The sequence below is a fragment of the Artemia sp. Qi Xiang Cuo genome, chromosome 4 (genome assembly GCF_049724085.1).
Source record: "Artemia sp. Qi Xiang Cuo chromosome 4, ASM4972408v1, whole genome shotgun sequence".
Taxonomy (NCBI): Eukaryota; Metazoa; Arthropoda; class Branchiopoda; order Anostraca; family Artemiidae; genus Artemia; species Artemia sp. Qi Xiang Cuo.
The window spans coordinates 28895689-28919039 of NC_142797.1; the positions used below are offsets into that span (position 1 = coordinate 28895689).

At 35.0% G+C, this 23351-nt stretch overlaps 1 protein-coding gene across 1 annotated transcript in view; it reads left to right on the top strand.

Moving 5' to 3' along the window:
• The window catches only part of LOC148952962 (ionotropic receptor 25a-like), a 663783-nt gene that overhangs the window by 464826 nt on the left and 175606 nt on the right, over nucleotides 1–23351 (top strand). Inside the window, exon 12 of the mRNA XM_089088207.1 lies at nucleotides 18286–18485. Coding sequence (XP_088944333.1) covers nucleotides 18286–18485 — 200 coding nt within the window. The remainder of the gene's footprint in view (nucleotides 1–18285; nucleotides 18486–23351) is intronic.

The following is a 23351-nucleotide window of genomic DNA, read 5'->3' on the forward strand; positions in this document are numbered from 1 at the left end:
ATATCCAAACCAACAATCATATCCAAACCAGCAATCATATCCGAAACAACAATCATATCCGAACCACTCTTAAGAGCCCCTTATATCCAAACCAACAATCATATCAAAATCACTCATAAAAGCCACTCATATCTAAACCAACAATCAGATCCATACTAAAAATCATATCCAACCACTCATAAAAGTCACTCATATCCAAACCAACAGTCATATCCAGACCACTCATAGAAGCCATTCATATCCAAACCAACAATCACATCCAAACCAATATCATATCCAAACCACTCATAAAAGCCACTCATATCTAAACCAACAGTCATATTTAAACCAACAATCATATCCAAACCACTAATAAAAGCCACTCATATTCAAACCAACAATCATATCCAAATCAACGAACATTTCCAAACCAACAATCATATCCTAACCAACAACCACATTCAAACCACTCATAAAGGCCACTCATATCCAAACCAAGAGTCATATCCAAACCAGCCATCATATCCAAAGTAATGTTATTTTTCTTATGGATGTCACAGAAATCCCATGCTAATTTCATAAACAATAAGTAGAACAACAGGGAAATGTTTATATAAGACAGTGGAACGCAACTTAAAGTAAATATTTTGACCCTGTATCAAAAGGCCGTACTCAGCTAAACAAAGGAAAAAAAACAATATAAAAGAAACTCACATTAAAATCTAATCATTAAAACGGAAAAGTTTCTAAAAATTTTCAAAACAGCCCTAGCATCACTACTTCAAGGAAGTTCAGCCAGGACTGGTACACCAAGTAAAGTGGAAAAAGACAATTCATTCAAATGGAATAGAAAATTGTTACAGACATTTGGATTTTAAATTTGTATATAGAGCAATAAACGAATATTTCCCCTAATCTCTATTTAAAGAAATATTACTGTTTATTTGATTTTAATTTCAATTGCCTCTCTAACAACCTGTTTTATGCCTAAATCATTGCTAATAAGGCAAGTTTCTTCAAAAAACATTTTGTGGCTAGGGTTATCATAGATGTGACTGCTTAAAAAAGAATCAAAAGAATTATTTGTACTATTGGAATTTAAAGCTTTGGTTATGCCTTCTTTGTGTTGTTGTAGGCGTTTTTCTAAATTTTGATGGGTTCTACCAACAAAAAAATGGCCACAGTAACATGGTATTTGATAAACCCCTCTTTGGCGAGTAACTGGACTATATCTTTACAAGAGTTTAGGAATTTCATGATTTTAAAATTATTTGTCAATGCTACATAAAAATTATTTTGTGTGCAAACTTTTATTTAAACTTGTAGTGACTTTTGGAATATATGGAAGGTAAATTAGTATTTGAGGGCTTTGTGGGAACTATACATGGTAAAAGACCCTTGATTTTACGAGAGTGTCTTGCCAGTCTTCGGCTAATTGTATTATTAATAAAGACAATATGATAACCGTTTCCAAAATGTATGTCTCTAATAAAATTTAATCCATTTTTGATGTGAGATTCAGAGCAAATGTTTAGGACACGGTTGAAAAGAGATGTAGCAGCAGCTCTTTTAACTTGTGGGGGATGATTGGATTTAAAATGTAGATTTAGGTTATTTTGTGTGGGTTTTCTGTAAATTGTAAAATCCAGTTTATCAGTGCTACAAATAATTAATACATCCAGAAACGATAATTTATTTGCATTTTCAATTTCTAAGGTAAATTGTAAATTTCGGTCATATGTATTAAGGTGATCTAGAAAGCCCCTAAGTTCACTTTCCCCATAATTCCAGAGCAATATTACATCATCCATATAACGCCCCCTAATAGACATGTTTTTAAAAATATGAATTTAAGGCGCAATTTTCAAGGTGTACTACAAAAATATTCGCTAATAGCCCGGATAGCGGTACCCCTCCATAGGGAGACCATTTTTTTGTTGATAAAAAGAATTATGGAACTGAAAATACATTGAATACTTATTAAAAATTTTGACTAGGGATATTAAAAACTCGCAATCTATTCCTGTTGCTGAATCTTCAATTAAATGATAGTCTTCTTCTATTTTATTTTTTAATAGCTGCTCAGATATTACTACATCAGTATTTGTATACATAGAAACTATTTGTGTATATAGAACTATTATACATAGAAACTATTTGTATCCATACAAAGTATAGTCAAAACTACTTACTATTTTATTTTCTGAAATGCTTGCATTTTTAAGTTTTTCCGCTAAATCTACCGAATTACATATGTACGATTTTTGTGAATAAAGCAAAGGTTTGAAGGCTGTACATAACCACTTTCCAATATTGGAAGCAGGGGCTTTCGTACATGCTACAATTGGCCTTGAGGGAATACCTTGCTTATGTAATTTCGGTAAACCGTAAAACTTTGGGCAAAACCTAGCTCGTGGGAGAAATTTATTATACAATTGTGGGGTCATTTTGCCATTTTGTTTTAGATTCTTTAATTCGCTTATAATTTCATTCGCAAACTTTTCAGTTTGGTCGTGCGTCATGGAAGTATATGTATTTGTGTCTTTTAAGTGTGAATAAATTTTGTTGTCGTAATCTAACTTACCGAGCAAAAGATATGCTGTTTCGACCATCTGTAATTTAAAACACTTTCATGCATCTTCCCTGATGATGAGTGCGCCAAGAAGCTTGAAGTGATTGGATATTCCGACACTGTGCTTCTGGTGAGTTTCTTAACGCATCTGCAATGTCTTCAAAACAGCTTGTAGTATCGAGTTGACAATATCAAGAAACGTTAAGAATCGAATGAGAGTTGGACCTTAAACTTTCACTTTAAGGAGGGTGCAGAGAAAGTCAAAAAACAATATGTGCATCCGGGGAATTGAAATAGCATATCTGCCATATCTTGAAAACAACTTGGGAGATGAAATTGTGCATCTCAGATACTTTTAGGGAAGCATGGAGGAGATGGAGCCAGAGGAACATTGAATTTCGTGGATGGGAGGAGGGAAAAGGGGATAAATACACTTTGTCTCTGATCTGCCAAATGTTTTGGCACTACTAAGCTGATGTAGGATTTATTATCTAAGCGCAAAAAAGTAGCAAGGTAATCAAAAGCTATGATGCCAGTTTCTAAAAATGCCACATCTGAGATATCTCGGACCCAGTTTTGCCTATCAAGAAGAAAATTTTCAGGAGTATTAAGGGAGAGGGGTGTAAGCGACCATTGAACTGTGACTTTGGGGAGAGGGGTAGCGCTAAATGGAAGAAATTTTGTATATTTAGGTTGCAAAAATACTATATGCATAATATCTCAGGAGCGACCCCGATGATCCAGTTAAAATTTTCAGATAGTGAAGGAGAAAGAAGGGAGGAGTGACAGGCGAACTTAACATTTTATGCCTAATGGGTATAAATATGTTTTGTCTTTAGTCAATTTAAACTTTTTGCACTTTTAAGCAGCTATAGGACTCAGAATCTATTTTTAGTTAAGTAGTAAGGTAAATCAAAAGACATTAGATACTGCCATTAAATAAAAAAACAAGTTTTTTAAACTGAAAGTAAGGAGCGACATTAAAACTTAAAACGAACAGAAATTATTCCGTATATGAAAGGGGCTGTCCCCTCCTCAACGGCTCGCTCCTTACGCGAAAGTTTTTTATTGTTTTAAAAAATAAAGTTTTGAGACAGAGTCAAACTTTAGCGTAAAGAGCGAGGCGTTGAGGAGGGGACAACCCCTCTCATATACGGAATAATTTATGTTCGTTTTAAGTTTTAATGTTGCTCCTTACTTTCAGTTGAAAAAACTTGTCTTTTTTAATTTAATTTCTGATCGTTTTTTAGTTAAAGCAGCTTTTATTTTGGCTCACCGTCATTGAATAAGTACACAAAATTTGCATAAAAACTTTACTTTTCTTTTGCAAAATGGCTGTCTCTAAATTTGGTTCTGACGTAATTTACAAATTAACTTACGTAACGAACTTCTATATTCGTATATTTTTCTTCTGGCAAAAAATACAAAGTTGCAGATTTTTGCAGATATGAGCTTGAAACCTATGTAATAGGGTTTTTTGATACGCTGAATCTGACGGTGTGATTTTCATTAAAATTCTTTCACTTGAAGGGGATGTTTTCCCCCTCTTTAAAAAATCAGGTAAATTTTCTCAGGCTCGTAGCCTTTGATGAGTAATACTAAACTTAATAAAATTTATATATTTAGAATCACCATTGTAAGCCCATTCTTTTGATAAATTTATTGACATCAAAATTCCGTTTCTAAAAGTTTCGATTACTATTGAGTCGTACCGCTTGTTTTTTTTTTATTGCTTTTTTTTATTACGTATATGTTATTACGTATATGAGGGGGTTCTCCCCTTAGTCAATACCACGCTCTTTACGTTAAAAGTAAAAAAAAAATTAATTCACAAACCCCTGAATCACAAAGGCCGTTTAATTAGAATAGATAGCTCTTTTGAAAGCACTAAAAAAAACTGTAGCGTAAAGAGCGAGGTATTGACTTGAGGGAAAACCTCTCATATACGTAATAATTTCTGTTCGTTTAAGTTCTTATGTTGCTTCTTACTTTCAGTTGAAAAAACTTGTTTTTTTTTAATTTAATTTCTGATCGTTTTTAAATAATGCTGGAAATCCGGCGCCCCTTCATAGAAATGTCCCTTACCCCAAGGAAACATCCTCCACGGAAAGATTCTCCCGATTAACCCCCTCCTCCAGCCCCCCACCAGAAAAATTTTTTTTCCTGAAAATGTCTGTATACTTTCCAATAACCAATAGAATATGTAAGCAATGGGCAAAGTTCATAACTTGCAGCCTTTCCCCTGGAAACTGTGGGGAATTAAGTCATCCTAAAAGACATATTTTTTAGATTTTCGACTATGCTAAACAAAATGGCTATCTCAAAATTTTAATTGGGTGACTTTGAGAAAAAAATGAGCGTGGGAGGGGGACTAGTTGTCTTCTATTTTTTTGGTCACTTAAAAAGGGCACTAGAAATTTTTTTTTCCGTTCCAATTAGCCCTCATACGATGTTCTAGAGCTACTGGGTCAATACTATTACCCATGGGTAAAAGAAAAAAACAAAAAAAAAACAAAACAAACACGCATCCGTGATCATTCTTCTTGCAAAAAATGAAAAATTCCACATTTTGGTAGATAGGAGCTTGAAACCTCTACAGTAGGGTTCTCTGATACGCTGAATATGATGGTGTGATTTTCATTAAGGTTCTGTAATTTTTAGGGGGTCTTTCCCTGTTTTTTCGAAAATCAGCCAAATTTTCTCAGGCGCGTAACTTTTTATGGGTAAGATTAAACTTGATGAAACTTATATATTTGAAATCAAAATTAAAATCTGATTCTTTTGATATATCTATTGGTATCAAATTGGTATCTATTGGTATCAAATATATATATATATATATATATATATATATATATATATATATATATGGATTTTTAATATATTTAAATGGATATGCTATTTCAGATTTTTTACTTAATAGTTTTTGAGTTTCGGCTAAAATTGTCGTTTTACCCCGTAAAGTTGCAGAAAATGCTAACTTATTTCGTCACAATCTTTTATGAGAGTTAAAAAAGGTCATTACAATGTTCAATTATCTTTCAAACGGCTATCGGTTAGTTTTAGTTATCCACTCAACAAGATTTGAAGAAGAATAGTAAATAATCAAAATTTACATAGCTTTGGTATCATGGACAAAACTAATAAGTTCACTTTCATCCTAAAATTTGCTCTACAAGCTTGTGGACTTGGTAGAGCAAAGGAAGAACGATAAAAGAATTCGAAATGACCTTTGAGCAACCAATAGAGATACGGTAAAAATTAAATAGCCAGCCTTAGGGTGATAGAGCAAAATCATTTCCTCTCTACTTTGCCTAAATGTCAGTGTCAATAATAACCACTGCCTTACACACGGAGAAACAAACACATTTTTTTGCAAGACCACGGAACAGAAAAATACAAAATTAAAGCACCTTACATTTGAATCACAAATCACGATCGTTTTCGGTTTACAAGCAGGAGAGGAAATTCATTTTCCATGAATTTGCTAAAACTAACGGGATCAAATTTAAAACGTAAATTATATTGTTACTTCATTAGAAAAGTGTCATAAATTATATATTTTCTAAAATGAAAAAAAAATTATTAATCAGCAACGAGGCATGCAACATTTATTTTTGTTTTTACTTGTGGCTAGTAGGGAGTATTTTTCAACTGAACCCTTCTCTCCATTAACTAAAAACTAGTTTTTTTTAAATGGAAGTGAATAGTGACATTAAAACGTAAAACAAAAAGAATCTATCTTGTGTATGAGAGGGCTATACTCCCTCCCCTCCACTCCACGCTCTTTATGCTAAAGTTTGACTTATTTCCCATGTACTTGAAACGGATACTGTAGCATAAGGATGGTGGGAGTGAGATTTAGTGGTTTTATCGTAATACCTCAAGAATAGAAGTGCTTATTTATGGGTATTTCTTAAAAAAAAAAAAAAAAAAAAAAATATATTTCAATGGCTTAGAAAGGCTGCAAAACACCATGCAATTAACAACTTGATCTACCTTTTGGATTGAAATATTTTCAATAAAGCACTAGTAAAGCCTTAGCATAAGAAAGAAGAATTTAGGGGGAGAGAACATACCCCCCCCCTTAAGAATGAATTTTTGTTCCAGTTTAAATTGCATTCCACTTTGACTTTGATTTGAAAAAAAACTCGTTTTTTGTTTAACTTCTGCTTGTTTTGAGTACCTTATCCAGGGTTATCCTAAGTATGAGGGAGATACCATCCCCTTAATCTCCGCTCTTCAAATTAATGTATAACTTTTGTGTTGCAATGTCTCGAAAAATGAAGGCTCATTTCATGTATTTTCTTTTTGAAACAAGAAGATTTTTCCGAAGCAAACTGTTATTTCCGCAATAAGAAACAAATTTCATCCGTTCAACACTCTTACTGCAAACTTCGTGCTATCTTCGCCCATATATTTAAACAGCGGTATCAAAAGGTTCATGGTAACGAACTGTAATATAAAGAGTGATTGGGCCCAATAGTAACCGAAACTCTAAAAAACGGAATTTTTATGACAATAGATACATCAAAAGAATTTGCTTGTTTTGCTGATTCAAAATATAAAAGGTTCATTAAGTTTAATGTTATCCATAAAAAGCTACGAGACAGAGAAACTTTGCCCGACTTTCAAAAAAGGAGAGAAACATCCCCCGATAGTTGCGCAATTTTAATGAAAATTCCACCATCAAATTTAGCATATCAAAGAACTGGCTCCTAGAACTAGCTCCTATATATCAGAATGCTCCTATATATATAAAAAAAATGTGTTTCAAGTTCCTATCTATAAAAATGTGGAATTTTGTATTTCTTTGGCAGAAGAAAGATCATTTGTTTTTTCCACGAGGGGCGATCGCATCAAACCAATGGTCCTAGAAGATCAGGAGATAGCTCATTCAAACGGAAATAAAAAGCTCTAGCGCCCTCTTCAGGTGACCTAAAAGATCGGAGGCCACCTAGACCCCCTCCCACACCATTTTCTCCCTATTAACATCCGATCAAAATTTTAAGATATCTATTTAATTTAACATAGTACAAAGGTTCAATAACAATGCTTTTGATGATGACATGACCCTCCATATTCACTGGGAAAAGGGCTGTAATTTGCGCAATGTGACCATATTGTTCATGTTGTTCACATTTAATAACATATTTGTTATTGGAAAATATACAAGAATTTTTCGGGGTTAATTTCTAAGGGGAGGCGTGACTTTCCATGAGGAGGAGAATTGTCCAGGAGAAATTTTACCTGGAGGGAGGGAGGGACAGGTTTTTCTGACATAATTTGAAAACAGTCAGAAATTAAATTAAAAAAATAGTTTTTTCAACTAAAATTAAGGGAAAACATTAAAACTGAAAATGAAATGAAATTATTCTATATATGAGGGGGGTTTCCCCCTTCCTCAACCCTCTTTCTTTACGCCAAAATTTGATTTTTTGTCCGGACTCTTTAAGAAAGACTACTCATATACAAGAGCCTTTGATTTTGAATGAGAAGCGTTTTTACAGAACTTTTAGAATTTAGCGCAAAGAGCGAGGATTGAGGAAGGGACAGTCCGCTTCTTATACAGAATAATTTCTGTTCGTTTTAAGTTTTAATGTTGCTCCTTACTTTCAGTTGAATCACCTCTTTTTGTTATTCAATTCTTCCAAATGGCGGGAAGCCTAAGGTTATATTCATATTCATCTGAAAGTTCGTTCAATCCATCTGAAATAAATTGCACAGAGAGTTTGAAAATGCTGGCTTAAAAATGATTTTCTGGGTGCCTTACGTGTCCCTTCCCCTTGCAAAAATCAATGGCCTTCAACCTAATAGCTGGTGCCTAACCATCCGAAATTCTTGTGATGAAAAGTTTTATTCGATAAAATTTTTTCTTATGGGCTGCCTGTTTGTTTAGAAGTGGGTGCCATACCACGCGACAACATGGCCTCAGAGACTGCATGCGATTCCTTTCAATGGTCTTCAGAAATCTTGCACAAAAGAAAACAAAATGCCAGAAATCGGCACTTCATCGTGACCCGATTTATGTTGTTTAAATATGCCCTGGATCTTCAAATGTTTGTTCGAAGGAGCACTCTTTCGATAAATTACGGCTGCTGGTCTGATACCCTCTTGGGGAAAAACAAATACGCATGTGTGAACATTCTTCACAGGGAAATAAGATATTCTGTGTTTTTTGGTGATAATAGGCTTATGGTTCTCACACGTGTTGAATTTCATTCTGTAAGTATTCATCAGCATCGTGTCCCTTTTTGGGGAGACTAAACCTTTTTATCTAGAATTATTCAAATATTCATATGCTAATATGTTTTGATGATTTGGAATCAGAATAGAAGACAAATTCTTCTGACGCACATGATGTAACCCAAATTCCACTTTTTAGAATTTTGGATTCTTTTGATAAGAACCAGTCTTTAAATATACTTTGTTACTACGAACTGTCTTTACCAGAGCTCTCTTATATGTAAGGGAAGCTCCGAACCTCAACCAGTATCAACCCTTGATCCTCAGATGATCTTCAGCCTCAAAAGGATCAAATCAGTTAAATAAATATTTCTATATACAAAAATGTGAAATTTGTATTTTTTCCAGGAGAAAGATTATGGATGCGTATTTATTTTTTCCCCAGGGGGATGATCATATCGAACCGGTAAATACTAGAAGTTCTTGATTGGAAATAAAAAGTTCTAGTGACCATAAAAATTGTAGGGCAACTAGCTCCCATGCACTTTCTTCCCCAAGACATATGATCAACGTTTTGAGACAGCCATTTGATTCAGCATAGCTGAAATGTCAAATACCTATGGCTTTGGGGATGACATGACCACCCGTAGTTCCTGATAAAGGGCTGTAAGCTGCACAGTTAGCTCATTGTTCACATGTAGTATTTAGTATTGGGAAGTATAAGGATTTATTTTTTTTGGGGGGGGGGGGGTATTTTCTGAGGAGGGTCTCCACAGGGAAAATTTTTCGTGGGTTGAAATGTTTCTGGAGAGAATATTCAAGGGGAAATTTTTTTCAGGGTAGGGGATTTCCAGGTATGATTTGAAAAACGATCAGAGCTTAAATAAAAAATAAAACACAAGCTATTTCAGTTGAAAGCAAGGAGCAACATTAAAACTAAAAGCGAACAGAAATATTGCGTATATGAGGGGAGCTCCGCCTTCCTTAACCCTCGCACTTTACAGTAAAGTTTGACTTTTTGTCACAATTATTTAAGAAAGACTGCTCAAACACAAGGGCTGTTGGATTCGAATGAAATGTATTTTTAAAGAACTTTAAGACACAAGACTAAAGAGCAAGGATAAAGGAAGTGGCAGCCCCCCCTCATATACGTAATATCTTCGGTTCGTGTTCAGTATAAATGCTGCTAAATACTTTCAGCTGAATTTTTTCGCTTAATTCAAAAGGAACGCCACCCTTTTGAAAATAATGCTGTGTCAGAAAGCTGTTCATCTGCGCTTGAGTGACTTCAATCTGTTTGGCATCAAAATATGTCTTGACAATTGTTATTTTCGTTCATTATCTATATGTATAAGCTTGATCATTGTACTTGCTCCGATTTTAGTTTTATTTTCTGTATTTCCTGTAATTTTTAGATTCCTTTTTATCTTTTTACATTCAGTTGATGGCTTATGCAAATAGAAAGCATGTTTCCTATTTTGGGTTGAGTTTGAAACGTAATATCTTTTCCTATCAACCTTCCGATTGTGATTAGTACTTTTGCAATGCAAATGTATTTTATTTTTTAGGAAGCTCCATTTGTAGTGAAAGTAAAGCATCCTAACGGAACCGTTACTTTTGATGGATTTTGTATTGACCTACTGAAACAGCTACAGGAACTTTTGGGTAAGATATCTCTTATGCAAACCCTTTGTACGAACTTTTTTCTAACAAAAAAAGGACAAATAAAGTGTAAGAAACAAAGGAACCGAGAAGAAAACAAAAAATAAACTAATTGTACTTTGCTACCATGACAGGTCGTTTTGCTACGTGAATGGAAAAGCTCCAGAAATGGTTTTAGAGCATAATTTTGGGGGCCAGGAAACTATTTTCAAGTTCCTATTCCTCCTTATCTATTTCCAACTTCTAAGGCCTGGAAGAGTCAGTAAATAAACAGATTTTCCTGACTTAACATAAAAAGTTAATCTTGAAGTATTTTATGTGACTAAACTCACACTGGTACAAACTTTCTGATTTAAAATACATTCAAAGAAAAAAAAATTTTAATAAACTAGGGCTGAGTGACATGAGGAGCCCCGACCCACGAATTTAAATTTTTTCTGTTCAAGGTTTCTGACACTTTTTCGTTTATTGTTCTTTAAAATAAAGACATTTATGTCATATAAGTGAGAGGGGTCTCCAAGGGAGTTATTTTCCATTGAATAGGTGCGAGGATAATAACTGAAAGCACTGTAAATATATTAATAGGCAGTAATGTCTTCATCAAAATAAAAACGATTTGTTTTTAAGTAGCCTGAGTGTAATGAAGGACAAAAACACAGGGGCCTAGGTTTCAAATTAAGGTCTCTTTTTCTAGAGAAGGGGTTTATGTCCTTTGCCTTTTCCGGACGGCCTATATTGCCGTTGCTCATATAGTGCCATGGTCGTTGGTAAATAGTTTGTTTGGCTTGCCACCTCTATACTATAATTTTCCAGGCTTTCAATATGAATTGTACGAGTCTCCTGACGGACTGTATGGCTCTCTCTCTGACAACGGAACCTGGAATGGAATGATAAAGGAAATCAAAGACCAGGTCTATGTTAAATTTTATATCTAATACTTATTTCAGATCTGTGCTAAATTCAGATACTGCTGAGATGCCTTATTGGGAATTAAATAAAAAAAAACAAGTTCTTTTAACTGAAAGTAAGGAACGACGTTGAAACTTAAAACGAACAGAAATTATTCCGTATATGAAAGGGGCTGTCCCCTCCTCGACGCCTCGCTCTTTACGCTAAAGCTTCTCATTGTTTAAAAAAATAGAGTTGTGAGAAAGACAAACTTTCGCGTAAAGAGTGAGGTGTTGAGGAGGGGACAGCCCCTTTCATATACGAAATAATTTCTGTTCGTTTTAAGTTTCGACGTCGTTCCTTACTTTCAGTTAAAAAAACTTGTTTTTTAATTTAATTTTTGAACGTTTTTGAATTAATGCAGGTTTTGATTTTGGCTCACCGTACATGACTAATTAAAACAAAATTTGGATATTAATTTTACTTTTATTAGGTTAAATGGCTTTCTCGAAACTTGTTTAATTTATTTACGAACGTTTTTATTAGTAATAAATATACATAACTTACGAATTAACTTACGTAACAAACTTCTATATTCATATATTTTTTAATACGTATATTAGAGGGTTCGCCTCCTATTCAATGCCTTGATCTTTAAGCTAAAGTTTGAATTTTGTTCCAAATCTTTAAAAATGACCCCTTAATAACAAATACCGTTAATTAGAATAAATAACTTATATGAAAGTACTAAAAAATCTTTGGCTTAAAGAGCGAGGTATTGACTAGGGGGTGAACCTAATCATATAAGTAATGTTTTCTGTCGTTTTAAGTATTGATGTTGCTCCTTACTTTCAGTTGAAAAACTTGTTTTTTATATATAATTTCTGATCTTTTTTTAAAATAATATTGGGAAATCCGGCGCCCCCTTCATAGCAATGTCCCTTCCCCCATGAAAACTTCCTTCATGGAGGGATCTTCCCACATAATCCCCGACCCCCCCCCCACTACCAGAAAAAATCTCCCTGAAAACGTCTGTATACTTCCCAATAACCAATACTATATGTTAGCATTGGGTAAAGTTCATAACTTTCAGCCCTCCCCCCGGGGACTTCGGGGGATTAAGTCATCCTAAAAGACAAAGATATAGCATTTTCGACCATGCTGAACAATATGGCTATTTCAAAATTTTGATCAACTCCATTTTTTTGGTCACTTACAAAGGGCACTAGAACTATTAATTTCAGTTCCAATGAGCCCTCCTACAATATTCTAGGACCACTGGTTTGATACGATCACCCCTGAAAAAAAATAAAAAAATAAACACGTATCCATGATCTTTCTTCTGGCAAAAATGCAAAATTCCACACTTTTGTAGATAGGAGCTTGTAACCTCTGCAGTAGGGTTCTCTAATACGCTGAATATGATGGTGTGATTTTCATTAAGGTTCTATAGCTTTTAGGGGGTCTTTCACTCTTTTTTCGAAAATCAGCCAAATTTTGTCAGGCGCTTAACTTTAAGGAGCCGGGACGCTCCTTACTTACAGTTCGTTACCACGAACTGTTTGATAAGCATTATCACAGTGAATTTTGATTTAATCTTAAGGCAACATTTAGTTTTTAAACATAATGGGCAAATGGGGGGGTGGGTGTGGGAGCGGAAGGGGCATTAGTTGCCATCCAATCACTTTCGATTATTAAAAAGGGCATCAGCCCTTTCTATTTTCAATTGAATAAGCCCCTTTCGAAGTTCCCACGACAACTCCTTCGATACGAAGTGCCCTGGTCTAAACAACAACAGCAACAAAAAATAATTTATTATACCCACATCAATCTTTCCTATAAAAATGTCAAGCCTTCCAATCACTTTTGACTATTAAAAAGGGCACTAGGCCTTTCGATTTCAAATCGAATGAGCCCTTTTGGAAACGACAACGCTTTCTATAAACACCTTATATGCCCCCAGGGCATTAATTACAACCCTTACCCTAAGGTCTGTTAGGGTAGCTGTCATCCTCTAAGATCGAATTTCCAGAACTTTCAACTACGTTAAACAAAATGGCTATCGCAAAATTTAAATTGGATGTGTTTGGGGAAATGATGGGCGTGAGAGGGGCGGTAGTCGCTCTCCAATCGCTTTCAACTATTAAAAATGGCCCTAGCCATTTCAATTTCCAATCAAAGGAGCCCTTTTGAAATTTCAACGACAAAACTTTCAGTAAAAATCTTATATGCCCCCAGGGCATAACTTAGTACCCTTGCCCTGAGTACTGGGGGGGGGGGTCATTCTCAAAGACCAAATTTTGACGACTTTCTACTACGTTGAACAAAATGGCTATCTGAATATTTTGAATGGATGTGTTTGGAGGAATGGTGGGCGTCAGATGGGGGTTAGTTACCCTCCAATAACTCTCGACTATTGCAAAGGGCACTAGCCCTCTCCATTTCGAATTGAATGAGCCCCTTTCGAAGTTTTACGTCAACTCTATCTACAAAAACCTTAGATACCCCCTGGACATAACTTAGAGCCTTTGCCCCTGGGGCTCTGCGGGGTTTATCATCCTTAAATGCATAATTTCCAGAACTTTCAACTACGTTGAACAAAATAACTAAGTCTAAACTTTGATTGAATGTTTTGGGGAAATGGTAGGCGTAAGAGGGGGGGGGAATTACTCTCCACTCACTTTGACTATTAAAAAGGGCAATTTCAATTTCCAATCAAATGAGCCCTTTTTGAAATTTCTATAACAACTTTCTATATAAACTTTATATGCCCCAAGGGCATAACTTACAATCCTTGCACTAAGGGCTCTGAGGGCGTTATCATCCCAAAAGACTTAATTTCAAGAACTTTCAACTACGTTGAACAAAATAGATATCTCAAAATTAATCACTTTCGACTATTACGCAGGGCGTAATGGGGTTGCCACCCTCAAAGACCTAATTTCCAGAAATTAGAACTACGTTGACTAAAATGGCTATCTCAAAGTTTTGATTAGATGTGTTTGAGGAAAAGGTGGGCGTGAGACATGGGTTAGTTGCCCTCTAATCACTTTTGACTATTAAAAAGGGCACTAGCCCTTTGAATTTCCAATCGAATGAGCCCAATTAAAGTTTCTGAGACAACGCCTTCTATAAAAAAAAACCGTATATGCCCCCAGGGCATATCTTACAACACTTGCCCCAAGGGCTGTGGGGGACTGTCCTCAAAAATATAATTTCTATCTAGGAATCAACTGCGCTGAACAAAATGGCTATCTCAAAATTTTGAGTGGATGTGTTTCGGAAAATGGTGGGCGTGGAAGGGGTGTTAGTTGTCTTCCAAACACTGTCGACTATTAAAATGGGCACAAGCCACTCCAATTTCCAATTGAATGAGCCCTCTTCGAATTTTCTACGACAACTTCTTCGATACGAAGTGCCCTGCTTTAAAGATTAAAATTAATAAATAATACATTGTGCCAACATCGTTTTTATATGCCCCCAGGACATAAATTAAAACCCTTGCCCTGAGGGTTGCGGGGGAGTGTCCTCCTCTTTACTTATTCCCCGTTTCTTGTCTCGTTCTCGATTGTTCCCGTTCTTTACTTAGGCAGCGCGATCGCGCTGCCTATGATTTATACAACAATTTTCTATATAAACCTTATATGCCCCCATGGCTTAACATAAAACCCTTGCACTAAGGGCTCTGAGTAGGTTTTCACCCTAAAAGACCTAATTTTCAGAACGTACAAAATGGATATCTCAAAATTTTGATTGGATGTGTTTTGGAAAATGGGGGGCGTGAGAGGGGCGTTAGTCGCTATCCAATCACTTTCAACTATTAAAAAAGGCACTAGCCCTTTCAATTCTCAATTGAATGAGCCCTTTTGAAGTTTCTACGACAACGCTGTCAATAAAACTTTATATGCCCCCAGGGCATAACTTACAACCCTTGCCCTGAGGCCTCTGTGGGGGTTATCATCCTAAAATACCTAATTTCCAGAACTTTCAACTACGTTGAACAAAAAGGATATCTCAAAAATTTGATTGGACGTGTTTGGGAAAATGGTGGGCGTGAGAGGGGCGTTAGTCGCCATCTAATCACTTTCAACTATTAAAAAAGGCACTAGCCCCTTCAATTTCCAATGGAATGAACCCTTTTGAAGTTTCTACGACAACATTTTCAATAAAAGCTTTATATGCCCCCTGGGCATAACTTACAACCCTTGCCCTGAGGGCTGTGGGAAAGGGGTTTTCATCCTTAAAGACCTAATTTCCAAAACTTTTAAATACGTTGAATAAAATGGTTATCTAAAAATTTTGATTGGAAGTGTTTGGGGAAATATTGGGCGTGAGAGGGGGATTAGCTGCCCTCAATTCTCTTTTGACTATTAAAAAGGGTGCTAGCTCTTTGAATTTCAAATCGATTGAACCCTTTTTCAAGTTTCTACGACAAAGATTTCATTAAAAACCTTATATGCCCCCAGGGCATAACTTAAAACCCTTCCCTGAGGGTTGTGGGGTAGTGTCCTCCTCAAAAACACATTTTCTATCTAGAAATCAACTACGCTGAACAAAATGGCTATCTCAAAATTTTGATTGGATGTGTTTGGGGGAATGATGGGCGTGGGGGGGGGCTAGTTGCCCTCCAATCACTTTCGACTATTAAAAAGGGCACTAGCCACTCCCATTTCCAATCGAATGAGCCCTTTTCGAAGTTTCTACGACAACTCCTTCGATACGAAGTGCCCAGATATGGAAAAAAAACAACACATTGTGCCCACATCGTTCTTTACTTAGACAGCGCTAGCGCGCCTATGATCAAGGTACTCCTTTAAAATGTGAAGCAATAAAAAATAGGTTTAAAACAGTTTTATGTATTGCAGTTTGAAGTTGCTAATTGAAAAAGAGCCGTATAGTGATTTCTCTGACGTCAATAATCCATAGAACAGGACCAATAACCGTATATAGCATAACGAACTAAAAACCGTAAAAAATACATGTCATAGGCCATGTTTTGATATTGGACCTCTAGACATCTACTTTCCCAGAAATCTTAGAAAAAAAACAACTTTTCCAGCTTTGTGCCAGAGATAGACATTAATTTAATAAAACTTACGTCATTAGAAAGCGTTTTATTTATTGAAAGGAGCAGAATTTTCTTTTTAAAGTTCAGGAAAGGGCGTTCTCTAAAAAAACATTCTAGTATACCTGCTTGGAAAACATTTAAAGTCAGCTCAAAAGAAGTCCCAGTGAATAATTTGACAGCTTTGGAAGTCTCCTGTTGTGCTAGCGGCCTTGGTTGAAATCTTTGCAGACACGGGGTAAAAGTTATTTATTTATTTATTTGAAAACGGGTCATACAAAAGCAACAAGGCGGAGCAGTAAGAGAAATCAAAATAATAAAATAATAAAGACAGCGATTAGATACTTCGCAAAATACAAGACAAGCAAATATACGAAAGAAACCAGAATAAAAAGAAAAAAGACTTCTAAGCGAACGAGTATAAACACAAACATTTACTATCTAGTGTGCTCATTATCTTACCACTGCAAGATATGGCTCCAGTCGCACCATCCAACAGCACCATTTAATTTATATAATATATGTGTGAAAAAGAAAAAAAAATCATCAACGTGGCGTGACCTGCTATATATGCTGCAGAAGACTAACGTTAAACAATCGTACAAGAATTAAATTAAGAATTAAATTATATGCTGTACGCACATTTATTAGGCAGTGTTTCGCTTAACTATTAGTAAGATATTATAGGTTTCCTTTTATTTAAACTAGCCTCTAATTAGCTTTTCGAACTATTGGCACGTTTGAGATCCCCTATCGATTCATACCAAAATTGCTTGGAAAGCTCCCTGTGGTGCTCAGAAAATTTGCTAATGGGCCCTTTGTCTTTGAGACCGCCAGCCGACGCTGAGACCCGCAAACTGAAATTTTTGGTACCAAACGTCCTGAAGTCGCGGTTGAATTTTCTGACTTGTAATATTTTTTGGGAATACGCTGTCGCATGAAGAAGTGCCAAAATTCCTACAGGCAGTTTGGCTAGTTCGATTCTGAACTAAATTATATAGGTATTTCGGTACTGGTGCATTATGCGGGCACCGCGAAGAAGTCAAGTTTGATTAATGCTAATGAAATAAAATAAAATAGGGTACTGGTGCATTATATGGTCACTTCTAAAAAGTCAACTTTGGTTAATGCTGATGGAATAAAATAAAATAGGATGAATATATAATAGTTTATTAACAAATTTGGGCTTATTAACAAAATAATATATTAACAAGTTTATTAACAAAATAATTTACATTCATCACTCGGTTATTATTCTAATAAAACAGCGGTGAATGCAATATATTGATTATATGTAATTTGACTTCACGGAATTGGAATTTCAGCAGAATATTACCCTATCTTTCAACAAAGGTTTTCTTTATGCTAAAACCTGACAAAGTGGAGATTTATTTGCTACATGATGCTTTAATTAAAAGACAAGTCTGAGAAACAGCAAAGATGGTTGTGTACGCAGAGTTGTCTTTTTTGAGGGGGAGACGACAAGAGAGCATTTCTTAAGGACTTAGGTTGTACAGGACTTAGGTTGGACAGGAGTTTCAGAGAAAATGTGGTTTTTGATGATCTCAAGAAGCATATAGACTGTTGAGATATAATTATCCTTGTAATCTGGATAATTGGTCAGCCACAATACTTGCATCCATGATTGCATTGTTTTGTATATTCAAAGAATGTAAAAAAAAAATATTGAAAAGGGTTTTTAGCGGCTATTTTCGATGACTTAAAGGTTTAGTTTTGCCACAGTGATTTTATGACAGGCATAAAAAAAATGGAAAAAGTAACAGTAGTAATTTGTGCACCTAGAATTTTGGTGAAATACGCTAGAAACACCCATTTTTCTTTTATTTCTGTAAATTGAATTCAGTTGCTATGCTTCTAGAAAGCCAACTTCGTTTTTGTAAAATGACATGCTAATTCATTGCTATGACTTTAGAAAGCTGACATCGCGCTCGCCGCACTTTCAGTAACCGGAGAACGAGAAACGGTAGTTGATTTTACAATTCCCTACTACGATCTTGTGGGAATTACAATTCTAATGAAGAAACCAGTTATTCCAACTTCTTTGTTCAAGTTCCTGACTGTTCTGGAAAATGATGTCTGGGCCTGTATCTTAGCAGCATACTTTGTAACCGCGTAAGTAGCTACGATATCCTCACTCTTTTCTTCTAATATTTGCACATGTGAATCGTTAAAGCAGTTGGCACCGTCCTAGTATTTCGGCTAGTTCTAAGTTTACGTCACTTGAAATTTATTTAAAAATTTTAACTTTAAATTTCTTACTTTTCATTTTGTGTCTATTATTTGAGAGAAATGATGATTCTTTATTTTTAAATCCATTTTAATTTGATTCTCTAAATTTCAGCTTAGTAGCACTTTAAAATATATTCATTTTCATGTATTTCTTACAGTTAGAATTAGATATATAAATTAGGTATGGTTGTAAGTATTTTATTTACCTTTCCCCCATCAATATATCTGACCTAAAATTTAAACCGTTTTACTGAAACTTTATATATTACAGCCAATAAATCCGAGTAACACCTTCGTTCTCATGACGTTGTGATAAAAAAAAAAAAAAAAAAAAAAAAAAAAAAAGTTTGGAAATGTCTAATGTGTTCATTATAGTAAAGTCAAATTCGATGTGACTAACGCGGGGTTGAAGGCGAAATCCCCCCTTTATATATGTGGATAAAGTTTATTCATTTAAGTAGGAAGCTATCTTATACCCCCATGTGGCACCCCTGCTGCCACCTATAACTTTTTTGCACCCCAAATAAGGGCATAGCCTCCCTAGGGAGAATGATTGCGTAATCGGTCAATGACCTCTTTTTCCAAGGTCGATTTATTTGATGTTTCTATGTGTAATAACTCCGGAACGAAGGTTGCACATGCGCATTGAATTCTAACGGGAACAATGTTATTGATCTAGGACTCGAGGGGGAAGTGAATTTCCGAGAACTTGATTGCGTAATCGATCGTGAATGTCATGGGATCCAGAAATAGTATTTGTTGTTGTTGCTCTCGAGCCAAATGTTATGACTTTCCCGGAAACAGTTAGATCACGTATTTCCTTCTCAGCCAATCAGCGAGTCGGATACATCCTCCTTCTCAGCCAATCAGAGGGCTGGTTACATATTAGCGGCGGAGGGAATATAAAGAATGCAATGTGATTAAATTATCAGAAAGTATTTTGACACAATGGAAACAACAATGGATAATATTGATGAATTAGAAGCCTTGGCAAATAAAATTTACCATTTAATTTCCTTTTTTGTAAATTTTAAAATAAAATTTTTTTACTTGTAAATGCTCCATTTTTTTACTATAAAAATTTAATTTTTTAATTTTCCCCCAACCCCCCCCCCCCCCAAACCTTACAAACATCATTATAATCAATGGAAAACATAAAATATACCCTAACCCCCTCCCACCATTGTTTTACAATCCCAAATTCTCGCAAAAAGGAATAATTTTCTTTCGAGAAATTATAGCCTTTCTCTATTGTGATTTAAAGTGTCTACTGACTTCCGTCACTGTTGTTATTAACCTAACCTGGTTTTGACATAATGCTCTACGCGAGGTTAAAATTAGCTGTCACCCTTTTCCTATGTGTTTACGAACGCAGCAGCCAAAGTCAAAAGGAACTGTTTCTCCGTCAAAATTAAAACACTTTGAGGCAATTGTAATAATTAGGCGCAGACGCAATGCGCTATTTTGGAGAAGAGAAACATTATTTTCAAGCTTTCTTTCGATAAAGTTTCTTTTATATTCCCGGGAGGGGAGCGTGAATCCAGGATTTTTTGCTGGGGAGTGGGTTAGCACTTTTAATAGTGACAAAATAGAAATGAAAGATTGTTTTTACCATAATTGTCTTCAACTTCAGTGTCTAACCATTTCTCTTTGATATTTTAGTGATTTTAGCTATAGCATTTGAATAAAAGGTAGTAAGATATATTCTTTATTGATATGCCTTTCGCTTGAATATATCGCAAGATTAACTCAATGAGAGGGATGGCTTAATTTTCCTAAATTTGGGGCCGGGAGGGGAGCGTGAGTTTCGTAACCTTGTATTTGTCAGAGAGCCGGTGAAAGAGATTATTTTCAAATTAAGTTTAACAATATATTTAGAACATTATGTGAAAGGGGGGAGGGCAATGCCTTCAATTCTACCGCCATCAGTGTAAAATGAAAACAAACAGTGCTGGGCTAGAAAAGTCTTTGGGAGTTGCATGTAGCTAATATTATGTATAAATTGAATAGCATTTTAACCTATGTTTGCAAAATATATGCCTACAGGTCGATGGGTTAACGATCTAATTTAAAGCCTATAGACCGGAAAATTTAATATTTTTCTAAATGGTAAAAATAGAAACAATGATTCCTATCCTATGGCTATAGACTACTGATTGTCTAATAAAAACGTTTGATTTCTAAGCCTATTATATTTCTCGCGAAATTTTTACTTTTTGCTTTACTGAAAAGAGATAAATGTTTCTTACTTCAGTGTCTAACCATTTCTCTTCGAAATTTAGCGATTTTAGCTATAACAATTTTCCTAAATTTAGGGGAGGGGGCGTGAATCCATGATTTTTTTTTGGGGGGGGGGGTTAGCACTTTTAATAGTGACAAAATAGAAATGAAAAGATAATTGTTTCTTACTTCAGTGTCTAACCATTTCTCTTCGAAATTTAGCGATTTTAGCTATAACAATTTTCCTAAATTTAGGGGAGGGGGCGTGAATCCATGAATTTTGTTGGGGAGGGGATTAGCACTTTTAATAGTGACAAAATAGAAATGAAATTTAATTTAAACACTTTTTTTTTCAGATATAATAATGTTTGGTGTGATTGACACAGAATATATTGGTCTGAAATATTCCGCAGCTGGCATTATATTCGATGCAGCTTTCTTACTCCTAGACAATCAACGACGTGAAATTCATTGATATGAATTGAACATAAGATACAATATGTATAAGTACGATAAAAACAGATGGAGTCCAACACTAAATTTTATAAATCGAAATTGATTTTAAGCTAAAAAAATACGACCACCTAATGAAAATGTCTATGAAATAAAACATGTACAAGAGGAAATTCAGGAAATATGCAGTTTTTTTGGTGTGCAAGCTGTTTATGTTAAGGGAAACGTGCCAACTGATAAACTCTTACTAGAAAAATGTGATAAAAACATAGCATTATTCAATTTAGAAGACTTCAAATGTGGGAAATACCTGCATTCAGTCCATGACCCAGAAGATGAAGTTAGATATTTCGCTAAATGGATACCGGAAAAGATACCTGACATGGAAAAATGCATCAGATATCCAAAGTCCTAAACTTGCTCCTCCTCATATCAAATGGATTAAGCTTCTTTTTTTTTTAAATACGTCATTATTTTTTTCAAATGTTTTAAATATGTTTAAGCAATAAATATCTTAAGCCTCAACCATTTTTATTCTTTAGAATAGTCCATCGCCATGAAAATTATACTTTCAGATTCAACATGACAGGGAACACACTTTCAAGTTCAGCATGTTGGAGAACCCTAAATAGTCAACCCTATAAAGGTAAGTTAACTCTAAAAGGTTAAAGAATTTTTCTGAAATTATCTTAAGCCTGAGACGTTTTTATTCTTTAGAATAGTCCATCGCCACGAAAATAAGACCTTCAGATTCAACATGCCAGGGAACACAATTTCAAGTTCAGCATGTTGGAGAACCCTAAATAGTCATCCATAAAAAGGTAAGTTAACTCTAAAAGGTTAAAGAATTTTTCCGAAATTATCAAGCCTCAACCGTTTTTATTCTTTAGAATAGTCCATCGCCATGAAAATTAGACCTTCAGATTCAACATGACAGGGAACACACTTTCAAGTTCAGCTTGTTGGAGAACCCTAAATAGTCATCCATAAAAAGGTAAGTTAACCCTAAAAGGTTAAAGAATTTTTCTGAAATTATCAAGCCTCAACCGTTTTTATTCTTTAGAATAGTCAATCGCCACGAAAATTAGACTTTCAGATTCAACATGTCAGGGAACGCACTTTCAAGTTCAGCATTTTGGAGAACCCTAAATAGTCATCCCTAAAAAGGTAAGTTAACCCTAAAAGGTTAAAGAATTTTTCTGAAATTACACTTTCAGATCCAGTATGTCAGGGGACACACTTCCAGGTTCAGCATGTAGGAGAACCCTAAATGCTCATCCCTAAAAAGGTAAGTTAACCCTAAATGGTTAAAGAATTTCTCTATTTATGTAGAGTTTCAACTAGCTATGGCTATGTTTGCTAAAGACAAACTATTTCTTGCGAAAAACACACAAAATCAGAAAAAATGATTAATGTTACTTTAGTACCTACGCAATTAGACTAAAAATGAAGATATCTATGCAGAGTGTAAAATATCTATGGCTAAGTTGGCTAAATACAATCTATTTACTAGCGAAAACAAACAAAATCCCAAAAAAAATTTCAATGTTCCTCTAGTACCTACGCAATTAGACTAAAAATGAAGTTATTTATGCAGAGTTTCAACTAGCTATGGCTAAGTTTGCTAAAGACAAGCTATTTTCTTGCGAAAACACACAAAATCAGAAAAAATAGTTAATGATCCTCTAGTACTTACGTTATTAGACTAAAAATTAAGATATTTATGCAGAGTTTCAACTATCTATGGATAATTATGCTAAAGACAAACTATTTTCTTGCGAAAACACACAAACTCAGAAAAAATGTTCAATGTTTCTTTAGTAACCACGAAACTAGGTTAAAAATGAAGATATTTATGCACAGTTTCAACTAGCTATGGCTAAGTTTACTAAAGACAAGTACGCGCGCGTACGTAGGCTAACCTAGCCTAACCTAACTTAGCCTAACCTAACTTAATCTAACCTATCCTAACCTAACTTAACCTAACCTAACTTAATCTAACCTAACCTAACTTAACCTAACCTAACTTAATCCAACCTAACCTAACCTATATGCGTGCGTACGTAGGCTAACCTA